A 25,351-nucleotide genomic window follows, 5' to 3' on the forward strand; every position below is an offset into this window, starting at 1 on the left:
GAGGGTGAGGAATAGGGGAGTGACAGGTAATTGTCATGAAGTTTTATGAGTTTAGGATACTGAAACGTGGGTGAAGGGAGTGTGGGAGCAAGACCAGGGTCATCTAACCCAGGTTTGAAGTGAAGTCAGGGCAGGCTTCCTGGAAGAAGTGATATAAAGGACAGGATAAGTATAAGCCAGACAGGAGAAGAGGGTGAAATGTAATCTTCCAAAGTGAGGAAACAGCCTTAACCAAGAAGAGTCATGTGCTGCAGGAACGGCAGAGTTGAACTTTGTTGAGGAAGATGTGTGACAAAATTGCGCAGATTGTGTCTGGCATGAGGGAATCTGGCCAAGAGTGCAGACGGAGGCTGAATTCAAGTCTGCTTTCAGCAACTACCCAGAGGGAGACACTCTTCTAATTTATGCCAAAGCAGTATGGTTTAGCACAGCTCTGTGTGGGGGAAACAAGAAGGATTTCCACTAAGAGGATGAAGAAAATCAAGAACTGGCTTATGAAAAGCTTTATGAGCCATGTTAAGAAGTTTGACACAGAAATAAATAGATTTTGCAAAATTATTCCTATAAAGGCAATATTCAAAACAAACTATTACCATCACTGGATTTATTAAGCAAGACTATTACAATATCCCAGATGGAGCTGAGAAGGAACTGAGCCGGAACCTCAACTGTCTATCTGAAAGTCATATTAGGTGCAGCATTAGTATCTGTAGTATTCCTTAGGTTGTCATAAGCTAAGAATTTGCTTTTTCATACAGGCTGTACTTTGGTGAGAAGATTGGATTATACTTTGCTTGGCTGGGGTGGTATACTGGAATGCTGATTCCTGCAGCCATTGTTGGTTTGTGTGTATTCTTCTATGGAATATTAACAATGAATGCAAGTCAAGTAAGGTAAGCTATTAACAGACTTACTAAAAAGCTTGGCTTTCTGATTGGATCAAAGCTTTACAATAATGCTGATTAAAAAATAAATGATGGTACTATAATTTGTTTTTATTTTTGCAGGGGAGAGGACCATAAAAAGACCATTCCTATTTTTTATATGCAGATTATCTTACATAAGTTCTAAGACTGTTTCTCTTTATGCCAAATTTCTCTTTCTAGTATATAACTAATAATAATTCAACAAGGCCATAGACCATTCAATGTAATTTAAATTTGCATATAGTCTTTGGTAGTCTGAAATACTCTCTCAATATAGTAATTCAAATAATTGTAATAGATACAATTCTTTAAACACTTAAGATATACAAAGACCTTCCAAACACACTGTTTCATTTTATACAACTTTTACTACCACCCTTGGAGATGAGTTTTCCTTTCAGCATTTGAGAGAATCTTACATAGCTCAAGATATCTGAACAAAATGTTGTTGTTTAGTTGCTTAGCCATGTCCAACTCTTTTGTGATCCCATGGACTGTAGCCCACCAGGCTCCTCTCTCCATGGGATTTCTCAGGCAAGAATATTGGAGTGGGTTGCCATTTCCTGCTTCAGGGTCTCTTCCTTACCCAGGGATCGAACCTGAGTCTCCCAGTCTCCTGTATTGCAGGTGAATTTGTACCACATAAAATCCTGTCCTAAGTGGTCTCCTGTCATGAGAACATAAAATCACTTTCTACTTTTTTATTCTTTATGGGAATAGAATTTATAAAAGATTTTAGCATCAACTTAAAGTATCAAAATGGTAGTAAATAAGATTTTGAGAAATAACAAATGTTTATCAGAATGATGGTTTTTCTGTTAAAGTTTAAATGGCTCAGCATTTGGATATAGAAACAATATAAAATTATTCAGGCTTCCCAGGTGGTGCAATGGTAAAGAGTCTCCCTGCCAATGCAGGAGATGCAAGAGATGTGGGTTCAATTCCTGGATCAGGAAGATCCCAAGGAAATGGCAACCTGTTCCAGTATTCTTGCCTGGAAAATTCTACGGACAGAGGAGACTGGCAGGATACAGTCCAGAGGGTCACAAAGAGTCAGACACAATTGAGTACATAGCACACACAATGATATTATTCAGCAGAAGTAAGAGTCATCTTGGCATTAAAAAATCCTGTTAATAGCATGTTCTATTTACTGTTCCAAAGGGATTTCATCAAGTTCAACCTTGTATGATACAATCCAAAATATGATAAAGCATTTTTCCTCTCCTTAAAAGCTCAGTGATTTTTTTCTCTTTTGGTTCATCTTTTAATCATGGCCGTGCTATTGGGTAGCAATCATGACAGTTAATGGGACCATAAAATTGACTTCCTTGAATTTTCTTTGTATATTTGTGTACATGCACACATACACACATGTACACACTGCATTACATATAATGCAGATATATTTGTGTAACAATTTTGCCTAAAAACAAAATATTTTCATTGTTCCAGAGTTGAATCCATAACCAAATTCCTTGATTTGGTATCTCAGAATCCCCTTGTTCTTCAGGAAGGCCAAATGGTAATTAGCATGAAAACAAACACCTAATGTTCAAAAGCATTTCTTCTAGTAACAGTCTTATTTCAGAGCTTTGCAAACTCACCACCAGTCTAGAAGGCAGCATCCTCCTGGATAAACATGCACCCACTGAAAACATTCGTCCCCCTTTGGGCATTTCTATGCTATTTTTGCATTTATTGCCTTTACTTTCAGTGTCAAACCCTATAAATCACTGCCAAACTGATTTCAAGGAACTTACCCCCTAAGTTTTCTATTAGTTGTTTTACAACTTCAGCTCTTAAGTTAAATCTTTAATCTATTTTGGGTTAGTTTCTGTATATGATGGAAGATAGAGCTGTAGTTTCATTCTTTTGCGTCTGGATCCTTCTTTTCCAACACCATTTGTTGAAGATACTGTCCTTTCCTCATTGAGTATACTTGGCTTTTTGTCAAAAATTGGCCACATACACATGGGTTTATTTATGGTTTCTCTATTGTGTTCCATTGATCTATGTATCTGCCTTTATGCCAGTAACGTACTGTTATGATTATCATACCTTTATAATATTGTTATCAAAGGTGTGATGCCTCCAGCTTTGTTCTTCCTCAAGATTGCTTTGACTGTTCAGGATTTTTGTGATTTCATAAAAATGTTAGGATAGGTTTTTCTGTTTTTGCAAAATTACCATTGAATTTCTGATAGAGATTGCATTTAATCTGTAGATCTCTTCAGGTAGTATGGACATTAAACAGTGTGAAATTTTCTAATCCAGGAGTACAGAATATCTTTCCGTTTATTTGTATCTTCTTTAATTTCCTTTTCCAATGTCTTATAATTTTCAGTGTATAGACCTTTTACCTCCTTGGTTAAATTTATTCCTAAATGTTTTATTCTTTTTGATATAATTGTAAGTGGGATTTTTTTTAAATTTCTCTTATTGATAGTTTTTTATTAGTATATATAAACACAATTGATATTTGTGTACTGATTTTATATCCTGCAAATTTATTGAATTCATGTTTTAGTTATAGTTTTTTGATAGAATGGGCTTCTCTGATGGCTTAGCTGGTAAAGAATCCACCTGCAATGCAGGAGACCTGCATTTGATCCCTGCGTTGGGAAGATCCCCTGGAGAAGGAAATGGCAACCCAATCCAGTATTCTGGCCTGGAGAATTCCATGGACAGTATAGTCCATGGAGTCACAGAGAGTCAGACATGACTGAGGGACTATCACTTCTTTTCACTTAGGGTTTTGAAGAAATGGTCTTTTAAAATGAATTGACAAGAGCAGAAAATGATTTTTAGGCAGTTAGCTACTGTTCAAATTGATCCAGTTTTCCCACGTGGTGTAGACTTCCTCCTCCACACTTTCGAAGCTGAAAATGAACAAAAGGCAATGAAAGGAATAGATTTTCTGTTCCTATTGATTCACGTGCCAGTGAAGAAAATTAGACTCCTTTTGTATGAGACAAGTATTCTTTAACCTTTAGCACAAGGAGTGTTTTAAAAGACTCGTGAACTCTTTTCTTCTGTGCTTTATGGTATTATATCACTGCTACTTCTGTCACACTATAATTAAGACCCTGTCAGACTTGCTATTCGAAATCAAGGTAAGCATCACTGAATATCTTGACTTTCAAAATTTCATGGGACTGAATTTTTCCATTCAAGGTGTCAGACGTGGTTAGGTTGTAGGTGTTATCATGGCGTGTGGGTGGAAGACATAGGACTTTTGAGTTGCTTTGTTTCAGTTTTATTTTAGTAAGATCTTTCTTGTTTATTGCAAAGTAACAAAATGTTGAAGAGCTAAAGATCAGGTTGTATTTATTATGTTCTTACCAGTTGTGTTTATGTAAATTAAAGTCACATCTCTGCAGTTAATTGCTTGTGTGAAAATCATGTTACAGATTATTTCTTGTATATGCATGTACAATCATATATTTACATGTATATTGGTCTTACACAATCAAAGGTGATCAGATTTGTGTCAGGTAGAGCACATATTATAGGAATATGAAAATGAACAGGCAGCAACACATGGTCCCTTCTTCTCAGGCTTTGGGTTTCAGGTCCAAGGCAGAGCAGAAACAACTTTCTTGCCTCTTTGGCATTAGAACTCACCAAGAAATATCAGTACTGGCCAGCTTTTCAAAAGCTGTTGGGTCTTAAAGGACCTCTCAAATCCTCTCCTGACAACCTCCTTAGCAATAAGGGCTTCATCGGTTTATCAAGTGCCTATGATGTGCCAGGCACATTATCAGTATTCCTGACGTAGTATCCCACTTGGCTATTATCTCCAACTGCTACTGCTGCTGCCGCTGCTGCTAAGTCGCTTCAGTCATGTCCAACTCTGTGCGACCCCACAGACGGCAGCCCACCAGGCTCCCCCGTCCCTGGGATTCTCCAGGCAAGAACACTGGAGTGGGTTATTATCTCCAACTAAAGATGAAGAATTGATCCTCAGAGTGGTAGATGGCTTAGGGGGAAATAGCTAGCAAGCTAAACCTGTATCTAATTTTTAAAAATTGCAATAAAAACACTTAAGTGGGGCTTCCCTGGTGGCTCTGGTGAAGAATCTGCCTGCCAGTGCAGAAGACAGGGGTTCAATTCCTGGTCCAGGAGGATCTCACATGCAGTGGAGCAACTCAGCCCATGCATCACAGCCTTTGAACCTATGCTCAGATCCCAAGAGCCACAACTACTGACCCCACGTGCCACAACCACTGAAGCCCACACACCCTAGAGCCCATGCTCTGCATAAGAGAAACCACTGCAATGAGAAGCCTGCGCACCGCAACTAAAGTAGCCCCTGCTCATTACACCTAGAGAAAAGCCCATGCAGCAAAGAAGACCCAGCACAGCCAGAAATAAACAAATAAATAAATAAATATATTTTTAAAAGAATGCTCAAGTGCACAGGCTTCCCTGGCGGCTCAGACAGTAAAGAGTCTGCTTGCAATGCAGGAGATGTGGGTTTGATTCTGGATCGGGAAGATCCCCTGGAGAAGGAAATGGCAACCCACTCCAGTATTCTTGCCTGGAGAATCCCGTGGACAGAGGATCCTGGTGGGCTATGATCCATGGGGTCGCAAAGAGTTGGACACAACTGAGTGACTCACGCACACACAAGGGCACGCTGCAGTATTGTTAACTGTGGGCACGATGTTGGACAGCACATCTCTGGAGTTTACCCATCCCCATAGCTGGCACTTTATACCCGTTGAACAGCTGCTTTCCATTTCTGCTCCATAACTCCCTGGCAACCACAATTCTACTCTGTGCCTATGAGTGTGTTTTTTAAAATACCTAGTATAAGTGAAACTGCACAGTGTTCATTATTCTGTGACTAGTTTATTTCACCTAACATAATGTCCTTCAAGTTCATCCATGTTGTTGCATATGGTAGACTATCCTTCTTTTTTTAAGGCTAATATTCTGTTATTGGTCTATTCCACCTTTTTATCCATTCATCCGTGGATGGATATTTGGGTTATTTCCATATCTTGGCTAATGTGAATAACAGTGAAGTGAACCACAAGGTGCAGATACCTCTTTGAGACCTTGATTTCAGTTCTTTTAGATATATACCCAGAAGTGGAATTGCTGGATTAAATGGAAGTTCTATTTTTAATTTTTTGAGGAGCCTTCGTATTGTTTTTCATAGTGGCAGCACCAGTTTACAGTCCCACCAATATTCAAGTGTTCTAAATTTTCTACATCCTTGCCAACATGTGTTGTCTTTGCTTTGTTTGTTTTGTTTGATAATAACAATCCTAACAGGTGTGGCTTAACATCTTATCATTTACTTATTCCTTTGCAGTTATATCTTATTCTAAAATCCATGTTTTACTCATGTTTCCAAACTTCCTTCCTTTAAACCAACTTTCATATTATCAGATTTCCCCAAAATGGGCATCACCACACATCTTATCCTGTACTTTGCATGTTAACAGAATCACAGGAAGCATCAAGACCCTGGAGCAGGTCCAGGCATTCACCCCCAAATGGACAAATTGCTCCTGCCTCCATTATGGATGGAGGTGGTAATTCTGATGAATTGGTGATAGTTATTATCTCCTTTGAATTAGCCCTTGATGTGTATTTCTAGCAGACAGAAGACAAAAGAAAGCCACATTTCAAGCGGTGGTTTGTATCATGTTGTGCTTAGTCGCTCAGTCGTGTCTGACGCTTTGTGACCCCATGGATGATAGCCCGCCAGACTCCTCTGTCCATGGGAATTCTCCAGGCAAGAGTACTGGAGTGGATTGCCATGCCCTCCTCCAGGGGATCTTCCCAATCCAAGAATCGAACCCATGTCTCCCACATTGCAGGTGGATTCTTTAACATCTGAGTCCCCAGGGAAGCCCAAGAATACTGGAGTGGGTAGCCTATCTCTTCTCCAGGGGATCTTCTGGCCCAAGAATCTAACTGGGGTCTCCTGCATTGCAGGTGGATTCTTTACCTGCTGAGCTACCTGAAAAGCCAGGTGTATATTATGAAGAAACTAAGAAACACTTTGGGCACTCTCTCTCCATCTAGTGGTTAAGTCAAAGAACGCTGTAATCATCTCAAATTCCATGTTTTAGGCTAAAAAATGTTGCAAAACTTGTTTAGTGTTTTTTGTGTTATCTGTCCAGTGGAACTTTGAGCAGCTTACAGAAAATGAATTTGATAATTCTGGACATAAAAATAAGGCTCAGTCTGATGACTAGGATCCTAGACTGGATTCTTTGATACATCTGTGCTTTTGTTTGATTATTTGGAAGGGGGGAAAGATGATGTAGTATAAACCAAATTTAATACCATTCTAGTGTGAGATTTCAATACAGGGCACATTTTATGTTTTTTAAACAATGAATTATGATAGCAAGCCTATTTCAATAGGAATTTTCTTCAAGAGGTGGGTTAATTCTTTTTTTTTTTTCTTATTTCTACAAATTAGTAGTATTAGTAAGAGGAGGTATAATTGTCTCTCTTTTTTTCTGAGCTTTAAAAATGCATATTTTACCTGCTTCCCCCTACTTCACATAGACATCATGATTACCAGCAAGAAGATGTATGTGAAAGTGGGAGAATTATAGTATATATAAGACTTGTTATACCATCATCATCATTAGTAAATTAGTTTTTGGTAGGAAAGTCCCTTTTAATATGAAATAAACTTATCCCTATTTTAGATGAGTTGTAGTTGATGGAGAACTGGACCTAGAATCAAGAAAACCTAAACTCAGTTCCTTCAAGTATCTCTTGTAAGCTTATGACCTTGAACAAATCACTTAAACATCAGCTTCTGCTCAGTTGTGGAGAAAATTACCTTTGCAGGAGATTGTATTGAAGACTAAACTTAACAGACGTGAATCCATCTTTGGTTATTGTAAGGTGTTGCATTACAGTTTAGTATTATTATTTACTAGTCATTTCCACTTTGGCTTGAGATTGTACACATCCAGCATTTGAAATAGATATGTATTATTATTTTTTTTTTACTTTGAGTTTATATATTTTGAAAACAGTAAAACTTTTATTAACAGTTGTATTTCCAGGCATAGCTTTAAAAGCCTTGATATTACCTTCAACATGTCTGGAGCAGATTTACTTAAAGACAATTTATTAAGGGGATACCAAATGGGAAGGGGCCAGGTATGACAGATAAAGGCGTAAAACATCTAATAACAGTTTGCTGTGAACTCTCAGACTGCGAGTCTTTTGAGAAATTGTTATTGATACCCTGCTCATGTCATGATGTCATCTATAAAGTATGCTGAGATTTTTAAAGGATAGCAATAAACTCAAGAAGCAAATGTTACAAGGTTACATTCTATTAGAGGATATTATATATTTCAGTAATCCATAATGCATTGATTGACTGCAGTAGGGGTCGTGAAATTATATGAATTATGGCTGCTACTCATTTTGGTGACTGTAAAGCAGTGAGAACCAGGGGAAAGATCTATAGACCTGAAAAAATCAGCATGCTGCTGCTGCTGCTAAGTCACCTCAGCCGTGTCCGACTCTGTGCAACCCCATAGGCGGCAGCCCACCAGGCTCCCCCACCCCTGGGATTCTCCCGGCGAGAATACTGGAGTGGGTTGCCATTTCCTTCTCCAGTGCATGAAAATGAAAAGTGAAAGTGAAGTCGTTCAGTCGTGTCCAACTCTTAGTGACCCCATGGACTGCAGCCTACCAGGCTCCTCCATCCATGGGATTTTCCAGGCAAGAGAACTGGAGTGGGTTGCCATTGCCTTCTCCGAAAAATCAGCATAGTCAGGTGTTATTCCAGCTCAGCCACATCCAAGCCTGTGAGCTGGGTTAAAACACTCCTAGGTGTTCCTCCTAAGATTGTCCTACATGCCATTAAATCAGGTAGAAAAGTGTCCATGTAACAAAGCCCCACAAGTGTCTCCTGAGAATAAAATTGGCCTATTATCATTAAATATATTGGATCAGAGATTTCTTAAAGAAGCAAAGAAACTCAATATCACAAAAATTCTAAAAATTTGGGTTGGAGTCATTCAAGTTCTTACTCCCCTGTCCACCACTCCTCCAGTATTTCCATTTCTTCTTTTCCTCCCCACCTTACTACTCCCCTTAGGAGTGGCCATAGGGGCTAAGCAGCTTCCTGAGCGTGGAGGTTCATCTTTCTTTTTCCTCTTTGATTTCTTAAGCCAAGAAATTTGCAAGGCCACTGAAGTCTTCATGTGCCCTCTCTGTGATAAGAACTGCTCACTGCAGAGACTCAACGAAAGCTGTATCTACGCCAAGGTCAGTGTGGACCCTCACATTCCCCTCCCTGCCCTCTACTTTTTCTAGGAACCTAGGCAGTAAAAAGTCCTCCAGCAAACTGCTTTCTACCAAAGTTAAATGTTCCCAAGCGTTTCATTGACAACACAGGATCATTGTCAACTGAATAAAACATTACTCTGTGGCAGTTATAAAAAGGATGTATTTTATTAGAATATATTTGTCTTCCTCTGTTTTTATAAGTGGTTATTGCCATTACAGACATAAAACATCCACTTGGAATGATATCCAGATTATTTTTTTTGGAGAAGAAGATTATTTCTTCTTCAGTGGTAAAGTTTGTATCTTCCCATGAAGACTCATGAGATCTAAATACTTCTAATTTGACAGAGAAAATGAAGTAACATACCTGAAGTTCTCAAATTTCTTCCTATTAGAATCACCTGAAGAGTTTTTTAAATTCCTGAAACCCAAGCCACATCCCAGAACGATTAAATTAGAATCTTTAGTTTTGGAACCTAGGCATCAGCATAATTTAAAAACTCCCAGGTGATTTCAGGGTGCATACAAGTTTGAGAAATGTGTACTTCAATTTTATAATTGTGAGTATTCATTTGTAAAATTGTTTTATTGAAGTATAGTTAATGTGTAATAAAATGTACATATTTGAAGTATATAAATGAATGCACTTAAATACATACATATGCTTTTGTGAAACCACGGCCACAGTCAAGATAATGAACATATCTATTACTTCCAAAGGTTTTCTCGTGATTTCTTATAATCCTTGCCTCCCAAATCCCACCCCTGGGCTCAGGCAAACATTTTCTGTCATTATAGATAAATTTGTATTTTCCAGATTGTTATGTAAATAGTCATATAGTGTGTGAATTTTTTCTAGTTTCTTTCACCCAACACAATTATTTTGAGTTTCATCCATGTCATAACATTTATCGACAAATCCTCCCTCTTTATTGCTGAGTATTAATAGTATTGCATAATCTGGCTGTATCATGAATTCAATTATCCCTTCATCTTCATAATTAAGATGAATCTTAATAATTATCCATTCATATTAATAATTTGGGGGGAGGTTAAGTTGTTGCCATTTTAAATACAGATGCTATAAATATTCATCTACAAATGTTTGTTTGGACAAGTATTGTTATTGCTCTTGGGTAAATGCCTAGAATAAAAATGACTAGATTTTATGATAGGTGGATTTTTATCCTTCTAAGACATTGCAGAACTTTTTTCCAGAATTTCTACACATTTTACATTTCCACCAGCAATGTATGAGAGTTGAGTTTTCCATATACTCACTAGTCTTCATGATAATCAGTCTTTTTAATTCTAACTGTTCTAATAGATCTTTAGAGAGAGCTCATTGTGGTTTAGTTACTTGAAAATTATTTAATTCTTTTGGGTCTTGCTTTCAGGATTTGAGAGTTAGCCTCACATCAGTGCTCTTTCTAGCACTAATTTTTCCCCACAATAAAAACCAAATCTTTCTGTGTACTCTACGCAGTAAACTGTGAATAATGAGGATTTCCAGTCCGGCTGGTGGGAACAGGCCCTATTCCTGCCTGACTCTGTGAGCTCCTGAAACTGTTTCCTCTAATACTTTCAGGTGGTTATGTCCTCAGCTAGTTTCCTCACATGAATGCTCACTGTCTGGATTGCCCCTCTTTGTACTCTTGTGACTCTTTCAGGCAACCATAATGCTCACCTCCATTGTTTCCCACCTCTTAGGGATCACTGCCCTTCATCGTCTCACATCCAGTCTTGAAATCTGTTGCATTATGTATTTTGGGAATTATTTGGTTATTTCCAGAATGTGGGTAAAGTCAATCTCTGTTACTTCATCTTGTTCAGAAATGTTGTGCTAGGTCATTTCAGTTGTGTCCAACTCTATGGACTGTAGCCTACCAGGCTCTTCTGTCCATGGAATTTAACAGACATTTAACAAGAATACTTGAGTGGATTGCTACACCCTCCTCCAGGGGATCTTTCTGACCCAGGGATCAAAACCACATCTCTTATGTCTCCTGCATTGGCAGACATGTTATTTACCACTAGGGCCACCTGGGAAGCCCTGTTCAGAAGTAGAGGCTTGTGTATAATCACTTTTGACAAGGGTGGACATAAAAAACAAAAGCCACTTAGGATCCTCCTAGGAAACCAAAACTTACTAAAATTAGCTTCTGAATTATTTTTCTTGAATGCGTGGTATGGGAAAAATCCGTTTTGTTTGTAATTTGATTTCTGAAATGTGCTTAATGTTGAATTCTCTCAAATGTTCCCCAAAGATGTCTTGTTTTGAGAAGCATTTTCTCGACACTTTTTATAAAAGCCAAGTATATTAGAGTCATTAGACGTATGGACACATGTCTTTCCCTTTGCCCATGCATTTCAAAGATATATGACAGCCTTAGGGACACCAACAAATCCAAACACTAAAGATAAGAATCATATGTGGCAGAGTGATAAAGTGAAGAAGCTGTCCAAGGAAATGCTAAATCTAGGGAGCCATTGTCATTATGTGGTATCTACATTCCTCTGTTACTCTAGAGAAAAGAGTATATGTAGAGGTAGGTATGACACAGGAAGATCTCACTTAGTAAATATTATCAGGTAGGTGGAAATGTTAGCTCACAGAGAGAATATTGCTTTAAGGAACAATGCAAGAAATAAAACCCACCAGGGTGAAATCTTCATTATGTCTTGTATTTGATCCTCTGGTTAAGGTAAAATGTATTTGATTTACATTTTAAAAATCAGAACTACTCTTCATTCATTGAATGGAAATAAACATTTTCTTTTAAAATCAGTTTATATATTTAAACACCTAGAGGCTACTAGATGGGCAGTGTCAGAAATAAGGGAAGAAATTTTTAGCAAAGAAAAAAGCCCACCAATCTAAAATCATCTAGTCACCTGATCACCTAGCCACCTCATCTAGGAACTGGTAAATTCCTTATGGAATCAATCACCACTTGTGAAAAGTAGCAGGACATTAAATCTGCCAGATTTTACATGTAATTATTGTGCATAAATAAATAAATACATGTGCACATGTAATTATTCCCTTAATAATGTCAAGGGTGTATTTCAGGAAAAATGTGGTCCCATTATATAATAAAAATTATATCTAAGTACATCAACATTTTCTTTGGTGATTATTTTCATTTTTGACATGTAAAAGTATGGGGATTGAGAAATATTTGCAATTAAGTCATTCTAGTGATATCTGCATATTCTTCAAAGCACAGGTGACCACAGGTGTCAGTTCCCATTATGTTAGGATTTCTCATTTAGGGTGAAATCATTAGGTACAAGAGTCCTGCATTGTTTTGTCATATAGTTCTAAAAATTACTCAACTCTTATTTGAAGTTACTCTTGTTTATAATAGTTATTAATATTTGGTGATTTTTTTTTTTACTGGTTCAGAAAACATTTATTCAATCCCTAATGTATTGAGCCTCAGATTGTATACTAATATTGAGATTAGAACAGAATCAGGACAGATCATGTTTCTTCTTTCAGCAACCCACTCCAGTATTCTTGCCTGAAGAACCCCATGGACAAAGGGGCCTGGCAGGCTATAGTCCATAAAGTTGCAAGGAGTCGGGCATGACTAAAGTGACTTAACACGCATGCATACACATGTTTTTTCTTTAAGAAATTTCATGGAAGAATTCTCAGAAGACTCTACTTAGAATCATCTAGTTCAGTTCAGTTCAGTTGCTCAGTCGTGTCTGACTCTTTGTGACCCCATGAACTGCAGCATTCCAGGCCTCCCTGTCCATCACCAACTCCCGGAGTTCACCCAAACCCATGTCCCTTGAGTCGATGATGCCATCCAACTGTCTCATCCTCTGTTGTCCCCTTCTCCTCCTGCCCTCCATCTTTCCCAGCATCAGGGTTTTTTTCAAATGAGTCAGCTCTTCGCATGAGGTGGCCAAAGTATTGGAGTTTCAGCTTCAGCATCAGCTCTTCCAATGAACACCCAGGACTGATCTCCTTTAGGATGGACTGGTTGGATCTCCTTGCAGTCCAAGGGACTCTCAAGAGTCTTCTCCAACACCACAGTCAAAAGCTTCAATTCTTTGGTGCTCAGCTTTCTTTATAGTCCAACTCTCACATCCATGCATGACCACTGGAAAAACCATAGCCTTGACTAGACAGACATTTGGTGGCAAAGTAATATCTCTTCTTTTTAATATGCTGTCTAGGTTGATCTGTCATTAAAAACAGATTCCTGGGCCCCATGTTCTGAGATTCAGAATCAGCTGGTCAAGGGAAAGGCTTAGAAGTCTGCATAACAAATTCCTCAGGTGATTCTTTTTCGTAGGCCCACATTTATAAAGTTATTGTACTAAACAAGTATTGAGTTGGGGGTGGGGGTGAATACATGAAGCTGCCGTGTTTGGTGTAGCCTGTGCCCAGGTCCAGTGGGCATGGATAGGTGTACAGATTTTGCTCTATTGAAGAATTAGGAACTAAGGAACTGAGAGAAAGCTAAAGTTCAGTCTAAATTCCAGCTCTCTGCCTCTCTCCCCTGTAATCACCTGGCCTGCAGTGTTGGATCTGTTCAAGAAGAGTCTTGTTCTCCTTAGCTCACAGAATCTTGAATGGGGTATATATGGCAGTTTACAGAGCTTTAAGTTATTCTGAACCCATTGTTGACTTAAAAAGTAGTCACAACCTAAAAGTTGACAGTTATGTTGTACTTGGTGGGAATTTTTAGGACTTTAAGCCCAGGAGACATCTCAAGTAATCCTAAGAGAACTGCTCCAAGTTGGCAGAGAGGAGTCAGGTTATATAGAAGTTTTCAACAAAGGGCAGGTAGTCTGAACATCAAAAGTATTTTTGTGAATTAAAGAAAACCAGATATCTCAAGTTAAGAAATTTAGCAATTTTCTATGTATGGAAAGATGCTAGAGTCTGGGCTCACTGAAATCATTCCTTTCCTATGCATCTCAGCTGTCTGGGGCCAGTATCTTGCAATATTTCACATCCTGACATTTTCAGTTCTTATTGTAGGGAGTGGCTGCAGTCTAATGGCTGCCAGATGGTGCAGGTATTCTTTCTGAGTGCCCTGGGGGGCTGGAATCGTTGATGACTGTGACATCCTTATGTACTGATATGGCAGGAAATAGTCTGTTTCTCACCAAGAAACAATTTTAGAGAGAGCTATCTATCAACTACAGTAGAGGAGAAGAAATGGACTTTACACTTCCAACCTAATAAGAAATTTATTTCCATAAGCAATCCTCACATTTATGGATTTTCAGCCACACTCAGTTCTCCAAGAGAAATCACATGTCAAAGAAAATGGAGAATTTGTGCTAATACACAGCTTTGTTTTCTTAAAGAAGTTTGCTTCTGTCTTCTTAAATTATGCCTGCTCCCATTCATAATGTTAAATAAAATGCTTGTCCAGAGGTACTCTATGCATAAAGGCACACTATTTTTCCAATAAAATAATTCACTGCAAATATACATTTGTAGATTGGACAAGATTTTTTACTTTTAGCATTTTTGCTTTTTTTTTTTTGGCTCTGTTATGCTGCTTTGGGATTTTTCTTGAGATTTCAACTGGAGTTTTCTTTTATAGAGCAAGTGTTCCTTTACTATTAGGCAGAAGGCCTTTTGCACCTTTATTCTCCTGCCAATTGCTCACTTTCTAAGCTTGAGCCATTCACACTGTGCTTGACTCTTCATTTTTTGTCTCCTCCGTTTTCATTTAGCAGCTTTTATATTAGGACCCTTGTTGTTGTTCAGTTGGTAAGTCATGTCTGACTCTTTGCGACCCCATGGACCGTAGCCCTTCAGGCTCCTCTGTCCATGGATTTTCCAGGCAAGAATACTGGAGTGGGTTGCCATTTCCTCCTCCAGGGGATCATCCCAACTCAGGGATCAAACTCGAGTCTCCTGCATTGTCTCCTGAACCACAAGGGAAGCCCATATTAGACCCTAAAAAAGCTTTGTCATGGGAGGCTATTATATAAGCACAGGCTTCTAAGTGCTCTTCTTATCTCCAAAGTCTTCTCATAATACACACCACATGTAATAGTTAGTGGATGTAACATGATGACCTTACACTTTTACCCACCTCCTCAGGACAAGTTCTGAAGACTTCCCTAACTTCCATTCTAGCTTTATCTCTCACTACAAGTTTATAATCTCACATTACATCAGTATGACATGTATACCTTACCACATCTCATGGATGTGTTTCTAAAAGTTGATATTTAAATTTACTTAGTTAAAAAATGCCTGAAAGGTTTATAAACAAAAGTAGCAATAAAAAAATGAAAAGCTTTTTTAAGGAAAATGTTCCACAAAAAATCATTTCTATTCAACACAACTGTTATTAAATATGGCTTTTTACATGTCACTTTTCTAAAAACAGGGCCGTTTCTGGAGCAAGGGGAGCCATTATTTCTTGGTCACCTTTATGCTTCCATGTGTGAAGCCTCTGTTCTAACACTCTTAAGAGGCTGTTTCCTGCACTAAACTTGTTTATAAAGGACAGCAGACAGCTGTTCAGCTGCTTGGCAGCCGCAAGTATCTCTGTGGGATATCTTTGGACATAAAAAAAAGCTAAATTCCCCCACTGGGTGGAATTTTATGAGCTCTGTGGGAGAATTTCTTTGTGGTCCTTTTCTCTACTGTACATAATATATACTGATGATTGTTGTGAAAAACTATTCTTATTGCATTTTTTCAAAAGCCCAAGCCTTAACATCAACAGTCTTAGATGTTTAGAACCATCTAGAATATCTTGCACCTATCTACAACTTTCAAAAGTAATACTTTTCATTGTCTTTTGTATAATGAAATTTTCAATAATGTGATATTATAGGAAAATACATCCCACCTTTCTCTGTTTTACATATTGTTTCACAGTGTGTTCCAGAAGTTACAGTTAAAATGCACATCAGTGTCGTTTTAATGCCCCCATTGAGCAGCCTCTAGACTGTAGACTATGCATAGAAGGCACCATTCTACTCCCACTGTCCTTAGAATAATGTTCTTTAAATCCTAACCTATTTGCCCTCTACTCCTGTGAGAATAATGCACCTATTTTCTGTATGATTTCTATGGTATTTAAATGACTGACAAACATATGATGCCTTGACTGTATTGGTTTACTCTCCCTCACTAAATTATAACCATAGTAAAGATATTATGCAAATGAAAAGAGAAAAAGGCAAATTGAATTTATACTTTATTAAAATCAAGCAATTCTTACAACCCTGAAATGTATATTCAATAACATTGTGTAACTGTACATTGTTCTTTATAAAACTTCAGGTCATGTCTGATTAAAAAACACTTGGACTATATCCTAAATATATCCAGTTATTGATGAAATTTCTTAATGACCCATGGCACATTCTGAAAGACATCAGAGAGCAGGGCTAGCACTCTGATACCTCTCTCTTGGAAATGCTGGATCACTGATGGAATTCTGCATTCTGCAACTTCCCTAGCCCTGGAAGTTTTGCTAACAGGAAGTGCACCTGTATGTGCTTTCACTGGAAAGCTAACTTCTTAAAGCTCATTGCGTAGCTTCCATTTGTGGTCCACAAATACTTCCTCAGAGTGCTACAACCACTTCAAAGCAGAAATAAAGGTAGAGTCCAAAAGGAAAAGAGAAAGTAAGGGGGAAAATGCTGATTCCCCAACTTTCTCCATGAGAAAATCACATGAAACAGTTGCAGAACCCATGAAAGGATTGTATATCTTATATTTACAAATGATAAAATAATGTGATTCCATTGAGAAAAAAAAATCAATAGTGCCTCAATGTAAAAAAAGTAATCACTGGATTATTATAACCAAAATTGTTGCTAATATTTTTGTTTGTTTTCCATTAAGGTGACATATCTATTTGATAATGGAGGGACAGTCTTCTTTGCTATTTTTATGGCAATATGGGGTAAGTATGTTCTTCCATTACTTAACTTATTAGCGCTTGTCTTCTGAAACTGTTGCTGTGTTTCTGCACACCCACACTCACACACAAACACACATACCATGTGTCAATTCAACAATAAAATCTCTTTTTTTCCTATGCCTTCTTCACACATTCATAGCTTCTTTGGGAATTTAACTCTTGATTTAATCTTCTAATCCCTAAAGCCTCAACCTTCCTATACTGTCGAGCTTATTTTTCCCACCAAAAGAAGCCAGTAATTAAAAACAAACTGAAGCATACTTGTGAAAGTGATGATTAGAAAATGTTTTCTTTGCTTAAGGCGTCCAGTCATCTATTTTTTAACCTTACATTTTATGCACTTAGAGATACAGATCTATCCCGTATATGATTGAACAATAATGTCTAATACTAAATAAATCCTGTTCCTATCTAACATCTTAAAACTGTAAAAATTATGCTTAGGTTTATGTATTGGCTGACTTTTTCAGGAAGTTTCTCATTGAATTTTTAAAGAACCCAATTAATTGAGACCTAAAGTAAAGTACAGATTGGAATTTCCCATGATTTGAAAAGAAGTGATTACTTTCCTGGGTAGGGTCAACTTTCCGATGATGGTCTGTTGAATGCAAAGTTATCATCAACTTGGCAGCTCAAGGACTTTACTATGTACCTGCTGATACAAAAAAATAAAATGTACTAGAATACAAATCTTTCACTCCCATTGCCTTAATTTCCCAGGAACACAAACTCTGTGCCATACTCTTTCTAGTTTTAAGTAAAAAAAAAAAAATTCATCCTTACAATTTTCCTTCAGGAAAATGCATTAAGACTACAAAGGAAGTGATGAAGAGTTAATCCATTGATTTCTTTCTACCCCCTCACCCAAAAAGTAAAAATGTAATTTGCGGTTCCTATTTTCATTGAAGGATTTTTTAATTAATCAGGCAGGGCAATCATGGTGAAGTCTTTTAGTTTTACCTGATTCCATACATATTTCCTACTAAGAAAAAACTAGGCCAAAATACTAATGAAGGTTTCTCAATGGATGAATCAGCATAGCCAAAACTGGCAAGAAAGGAAATCTTTTGGATGATTTATCCTCTGTTTATGTTTTTGCTAGTAGCCTCATGCTTTTACAGTTCTCCTTGACACAGGCCACATGACAGTGGCCTTGCTTCAGTGTTTGGAAGATGGATTTGAAAAAGCCAGGATGTAGATGAACACTTGCATCTGCAGCCCTTTCCCCCTGTTTTACACTGAGGTACGAAGTGGAGGTATGTCATCCATAGGAATGCCGTCATGTGCGTTTTCTCCACCTGCTGAAGTAGATGAATCATTTGCAGTTGGGTTGTAATAACTAGAATTCCCAAAACTCACATCATAAGGTTCCGGTGCATTATCTAATCGTAGAACTAAAAAAGCAACAAAAAAAATTGTTTTATAGTGACAGTCTGGAATACACACTCCCGCATCTGCTAGACCATAGGAATTGTTCTGGATGAGCAAATAATTACATTTTTTATGTGATATTTTCAGATACTGGCTTTGAATTTAAATAAGTAGTTATTTATCAAGCCACATTTTTCTTTCTAAAACTAAGAACAGTTTAACTTCCAAAATTTCACTGCTGGTGGTCCAAACATAAAGGAACTATGGGAGAGATCACAACAGAAGTCTAGCAATATTTGGTATAAGGAAGTATTAACATGTCTCATTGATTTTTGAATCTTGTGAATTCAGAACCATGTCAACAAGTTCAGAATTTTTTTTTTTTAATTCAGTCATGCTGTGCATTTGTGGGATTCTAGTTCCTGACCAGAGCTAGAACTTGGGCCCACAGCAATGAAAGTATAGATTCCTAACCACCAGGGAATTCCCAACATGTTCAGAATTTTTACTTCTGGTGTAAAAGTGATTTTTAAAAAGTGAAGAGCTTTACTTTTAAAATCAGTGTCATTATTTTAGCAAGTGTCTTAATATCTTTACGGGTGAGCAACGAAGATGAAAAAAAATTGTAAAATCTTCTGTTTGCTTCTGATAGATCCAGGTTATCATACACTTAAGGTTTTCTAACTAATAACATGGTTAGTTTTTTTTTTTTCTTTCCACAAACAACTAATTATTATTTCCTTAATGATCTTGAATTTATTTTTATAAAAATCTTGGAATGTTCTAGGCTTCTGAATACTAAAACAGTGACTATTTACTAGCTAGATTAGTCATCTAATTATTCAGCTAGGTAGTGTCAGATCCTACCTAGTCCTTAAGCCTTCTGTTTACAAACTGGGCTCCCAGGAGCCTTAGGGATTTGGAATGGGTGACACAAAGTCACCCTGAAAAAGTAAAACTGCTGTGATTGAATTATTCCATTATGCCTCAATCACAACATCTTGGATTGTATAAAGTTGACAGACTGACCTTTTACATCTGATAACATTTAAAGAAAATATTATGAAGTTAAAAAAAAAGTTTGGAAGCCCCTAAAGCTTGAAATCCTATCCTTCAGTTTGGAAAAGTGCTACTTTTTATTTTCTATGAATTGCTAGAAATCCTTAAACAGATTTGAAAAGGCCAGGATGTAGATGAACAGAGTTCAGCTAAATTTACAACTAATGGGTTCGCTTTTGAAAATCAGCAATATATCAGTAATGATCCAAACTTATAAAAAATCAACAAGATTTTATCAATAGGACTCAACAGGAGCATTTAATTATATTTTGATGGTAGCAAGAGTCTATTAGGTAAGCCAAAATCAGATTTTTTTTTGTCCTGAAATATTTTTTTAAAAAGAGATGAGTCAAGCTTTTGAAGTGATTTCATTTCTGTTCTAGTTAATACTGATCAAACTCAGTACTTTATTCTTAGCAGACACATTTCTCATTCATAGATGTGGTGCTTTTTTTTCCATCACATGATTGGGAAATTTATGAAATAAGGTATATCTGACTTTATGTACCCAAATATACAACTCTTCAGAAATTCTCTTTTAGAACCTCATCAAGATAATTAATAGAGAGCTATTGTATATGTGTAAATTTTGTTATATATGTGTAAACTTTGGAAGAGCATCCAATTAGAATAAATCATTGTTCAAAATCCTGCTACTAAGCGATCCAACAATGATGGAGAATGGCTCCACAGTTTTTTGCTTACAGATTGGCAGTTTTGTTCTTAATATCATACCGTTGTCTTTTCATTGGCTTCTCTGATGGTTCAGATGGTAAAGAAACTGTCTGCTATGCAGGAGACCTGGATTCGATCCTTCCAGGGGGTTGGGAAGATACCCTGGAGGAGGAAATGGCAGCCTCTTCCAGTATTCTTGCCACACTCCTGGACAGAGGAGTGTGGGGTGGGCTACATACAGTCTATAAGATTGCAAAGAGTCAGACACGACTGAGTGACTAACACTATTGACAATGCTATGTTTTAGGTTCTGGGATTATTACTTAAAACCAACTGTGATGTGATGAGCAACAGTTCCAAATCGTTTTAAAACTTCACTAACAGGCCTATAGTTATTTTGGTTATGTTCTTTGAAAAAGAGAGTAGATCAGAATAAATATTTAGTTCGTTTCTGTCATGTGACTCTCTAAATCCCATCTAGCTAATGCAGTGAACATTAGCATCTTCACTTAATTAAAACCAGTGTGTACAGGTGAAGTTCTGAAAGTTGTTTTTACCTGGTTCATTTCTGTCATCATAAAGTCGCCGATGGGAAAATGAATCTGTTTTCCTTTTTCCACATAAAAGGTAGCCAACAAGACTAAGCAATGAAGCACCCAGAATAGCACCTAAAATGGCCCCAAACACTACTCCTGTGTTTCTGTTCTCTAGAGGACAAAGAAAAAATGATTTACACATTAGAAGTAGAAAACAATTATTCAAAGAATAGAAATACATGTGGACTTTGTGTAAGCAAAGTTTAACACTTTTTTTTTAAGATAATGGGTATGAAGTGTGTGTGTGTGTTTTATAAAATACTGAGTTTTGGGGATATATCAGAAATATATACTTCCTGATAAAACTGTACTTCAAAATTTGAATTATCTTGAAACATTCCTAAGCCTTAGTTTTGTAACTCATTATGTATTAACACCAATAGTACTGAAATGCCATGTGCATTCTGCATTAAGATCTAACTTCTATGTTGAATTCTATATTGTTTTTAATCAACTCTGAATCACTGATGAACTTTAATGATGAGATAGGATTTGAGTTTGTTTCTATTCAGAAGCAAAAAGCAAATGGGAGTAAGTAGGTGATAGAAATGAATTCAACCCAAATGAAAAGGCATTATGATAAAAATAAATATATTATGATATAGAATATTTTCAAATACAGGAAATATACCAAACAAAACAGGATGTTTGCTGTGCTTTGTACATTTCAAACAAATGTGTAGGTCTGAGTTTCAAGGAATCCAGAATTTCATTCTATCATCCCCTTTAACAAGCACCTTATTTGAAGGCTGTCATCTATAAATTACATAATACTCCCTGAAGTCATGCTTAGTGCAATTTATTTTCAGCTTTAAAAAATAATTTCTCAAGAAGCTTATTGATTAGGTAGGCAAAGGTTCTTATAGGGTCTCTAATTCTATATCAGACTCCATTTATACACCAAGAAACATGTTGAAATTCTTTGACAACAGCAGCACATTTTTTTTTTTTACTAAGCTGAAAGTGAAGCAAAGTTAAGTAAATTTTCTTTGGATTAAAGAACAATAGTAGGATTAAGTACTCAATATTCTCTCTCTCTCTCTCTCTCTCTATGTATATATATATAGTGTTAGAAAGGCAAAACAGAGCATAGTTTTATATGTATGAATGGAAGGATGTCTTAAAATTATGAAAATATGTGTACACATAATATATTGGTTGCAGTGCTATACTAATCTTGGATTTCAAATTTTAAAACTTTTCTTGTACACTGACAACAGCTTTCAAGTAGGAATTTGCATATATAATTCGTTGTTTATATCACTAACACCCGTAGATAGGTTGTATGGAAATCAATTAGTTCACGGAGGGAAAAAAGAGAGTTTTTTTTTTTTTAATTCAGGAAACAAAACCATGGTTATATAATGAATCTTCATTATATATGAGAAATCTTTTCTGCTTTATGTTTGAAAACTTGACTAATCCCCAAATGAAACAGAAATGTCCCCATAACACAATTTTCTTGTGATACTCACAGCTAAATTTTATTTTTATGGTGTTCAGTAGGTACCTAACTGAAAATTAAGAAGGGTACCCTGTTGAATTTACATTTTTAAAATATCAGTGTTCTAGTCTCCTGTGATTGCTGTATGGTTTCAGATAATTTCCAAATTTATTCATCTCATTCTCTTTCAAAACCCACATACATGTATTTTTAAACTTCAGTTGCATTGTATTCCTAAAAGCCTGGGAAATTTCATGTAGTCTTTCTGAGATGCAGTACAATTGTTACAGTATCTTAAAACTGTACCATTACATCAGTTTCAGTTTCTTTTCAACTTAACCTATTTCTTATTTTGCCCCACTGTTTCATCACATTCCCATACAATGATGACTAGTGTCTATTGACTTAAGTCCAAAAATCCCTTCACTATTCACTATGAATATCATCGCTGCTGTTGCAAAATGAGAACCACTTGCACTATTGCAGCCTTCTTTTTCTTCTAGAGTGGTGCATTCCTTAGGTGTAATAACTTATTGGATATTCAATTTCACACAAAAGGAAAATTAAATCCATTTATATTTACCTTCTTGGGGGTCTGACGTATTTGGAAAGATTTTTGAATTATTGGTGAATTTCAGGGTGGGATGTAAAGTTGTTTCTTGATAGACGGTAAACCCCTCCACGCTGTCTCTGGTTGTGGTAGACCATCCATCTGTTACCATGGGGGTCACAGATATGGTGTTTGGTCCTGAAGGGAGGTTGCTAACTGTAATGGAACTGTTGTCAGGAGCTCTCATGGTATCATTGATGGAAGACTGGGTAAAATTTTCTGAAGATACAGTAACTGTAGTATTGGGAGGGGCTGAAACTGGCAGAAGACTGTTATCTGCTATGGATGAGTTCCAAGGCAATTTGGAAACAAAGCTGTGGATTGAGGGAGATCTTGGGGAAGGTGTAGGCAAGAGTCCTGGACTCCTGGAAGAGTTGTCTGTTGACAGATTACTGTAGAAACTTGCTTCATGTGTTTTATTTGATGGATCCTCAAAAGAGAAATTACTTGCCTTGGGATTGGAGGTTTCTCTATTTTCTTTATCTGAGGTTAAATTTGCTTTACTTTCTAAAGGAACAGATTGATTTCCCCTTGTTTTTAAGTCTTCTGCACTGATTTCTGTTGTGTTTGTTTTTTGACCTTCTTCCCCATGGCTTCCAAACAGTAGTGAACTAGACAAAATTGAAATCAACAGAATTTTGGCTGAAGTCAACATTGTAATCTTCTTTGGTATTAGTGTTAATATGGAGAATCTGAAAGAAAATAATAACAATTTGATTTATTGAATGAAGTATTGAGGTTTTTCTTTAATGGATCTACATTTCTAAAATGATTTTAAAAAATATAGAGACATAATACTGAGATGATAGTATCATACCCTTTATTCCAAAAGTTTATTTTCTTTGGATTTTATTAAAACAAGAGTCACTAAGTTCTGTTTGACTGAGTTCTATTTTCTAAATAATATTTCTTTCTTTCTTCCTCTAGGGAAATGCCATGCAGAAATTTTTTCAAGCTAGACATTGCCATTTTATTATTTCAAAGATCATTTAGCTTGGGACAAGTTGAAGTATACACACACACACACACACACACACACACACACACACACACACAGTGTATATGAATGGCTAAGTAATTTTTTTTTTAATACTGTAAATATAGGGCATGTAGAGCTTGCTGATTTCTTTAACCTATTTAAGGAAAAATTTTTTTTATAAAGATGTAATTTGGAGTGTTTATTATAAAAATTATGTTTTATCGATTATACACTAAACATACCACTTTAAAGTGAGTCAGTCAGGAACTCCACTTGAAAGCATTTTATTAGTTCCTAATTTGAGTTACTTGAATTTGAGGTTAACATCCCTTTTTTTTTACATTATGTTTACTTCGTGTTGCCCCTTTTCCTATTAATGCCAAGTTACAGAAAGTCAGAAAAACTCTTAGAATTGGAGATTCTTTCATTGTATTCTCTCATTGTATAAGTGAAGAATCTGATTGGGAGTATGTGTGGAAAAAGGTACCTAACTAGATCATGGCAGAGTTGGAGTTGGAAACCATGGCTCTGACCTCCAATCCGGGCACTTCACATTGCCTCTTAAATGTGGAAGCACCACAATTCATAGATAGGAGGATATGGGGAGAGGTTTTGAATTTACACTTATATTGCAAATTTGGCTTCTATATGAAAAACATATGAAAAAGAATCATCATATGAAGCAGTTGTTTTATCAAATCATAATAATCATACTACCTTCAAAGTGTTCTGCAGACTAAATGAAATGATTTAAGTAGAAGTACTTTAAACCATATCTGGTCCAAAGTAAGCAGTTAGTTAATTTATTTATTATTATTAAAATATAACATTATTTCCATAAGTGTCTTACAATTTGTAATAGCAACTCATTAGATCCTCACAATGATCCCTTGAGACAAAAAGAGTAGCTCACATTATCCTCATTTTGCAGATGAAGAAACTGAGGGTCAGAGTGCCCAGTAATGAAAGCTAGTAAATGAAAAAAGCAGCCCTGAGAGCCAAGTTTGCTGACTCCAACCTAATTAGGTGTTAAAATTTTAAGTATTTCTAATTGAAAAAAAATTCTTAGAAGTTAGACTATATTTGTATTTGTGATTATTTTGTTTATTTATATTTCACTTTCTGTAATAATCAAAAAAATTCACTTAGATCCTCAAAGGTTTTAACATAATTGGAAAACATATTAGTATGCACTTATTACATGAGATGGTTTGCATGTTTTCTCACTTAATTCTTAACAAAAACAATCAAACGATAAGGAAGAGGTTATTAATCCTATTTTACAGATAGTTAAATGGGAATAAAAAATGTAAATAATGTACTCAAAACACATAGCTAGTAGTTGAAAGATAGGGTTAGGATTCAGACCTTGGCATCAAAATCTTGTAATCACTCACCTAATATAATAGAAGCTACAAAGGAATATAGATTGGGTATCAACTGGTTTTTAGAACTTTTCCTACAAGTGTTTTCT

The 25,351-nt window shown here is 36.5% G+C and overlaps 2 protein-coding genes across 3 annotated transcripts in view; one reads left to right on the forward strand and one right to left on the reverse strand.

Annotated features, from left to right (window-relative positions):
- ANO3 (anoctamin 3) overlaps positions 1–25,351 on the forward strand; it is a 435,784-nt gene that overhangs the window by 341,103 nt on the left and 69,330 nt on the right. Inside the window, 3 exon segments of the mRNA XM_061140060.1 lie at positions 759–893; positions 9,098–9,194; positions 17,065–17,125. Coding sequence (XP_060996043.1) covers positions 759–893; positions 9,098–9,194; positions 17,065–17,125 — 293 coding nt within the window.
- MUC15 (mucin 15, cell surface associated) lies at positions 18,377–23,565 on the reverse strand. Of its 2 annotated transcripts, XM_061140043.1 has the most exons (3): positions 22,872–23,565; positions 20,806–20,955; positions 18,377–18,537 (listed from the first exon to the last, which is right to left on the reverse strand). In XM_061140043.1, the coding sequence occupies exons 1-3, from the start codon at positions 23,551–23,553 to the stop codon at positions 18,377–18,379; spliced, it is 993 nt and encodes a 330-aa protein (XP_060996026.1). In that variant the 5' UTR covers positions 23,554–23,565. The 2 variants fall into 2 exon arrangements, with proteins under 2 accessions (XP_060996026.1, XP_060996035.1); XM_061140052.1 differs by lacking the exon at positions 20,806–20,955.

The sequence above is a fragment of the Dama dama genome, chromosome 1 (genome assembly GCF_033118175.1).
Source record: "Dama dama isolate Ldn47 chromosome 1, ASM3311817v1, whole genome shotgun sequence".
Taxonomy (NCBI): Eukaryota; Metazoa; Chordata; class Mammalia; order Artiodactyla; family Cervidae; genus Dama; species Dama dama.

What these genes read in the sequence shown, in the direction of transcription:
- MUC15 (XM_061140043.1), bottom strand. Translation starts at nt 23,553, where the DNA reads ATGTTGACTTCAGCCAAAATTCTGTTGATTTCAATTTTGTCTAGTTCA. An exon ending in TACGTCAGACCCCCAAGAAG is followed by an intron (nt 20,956 to 22,871) that starts GTAAATATAAAT and finishes TTTGTCCTCTAG; the next exon opens with AGAACAGAAACACAGGAGTA. An exon ending in TGATGACAGAAATGAACCAG is followed by an intron (nt 18,538 to 20,805) that starts GTAAAAACAACT and finishes TTGCTTTTTTAG; the next exon opens with TTCTACGATTAGATAATGCA.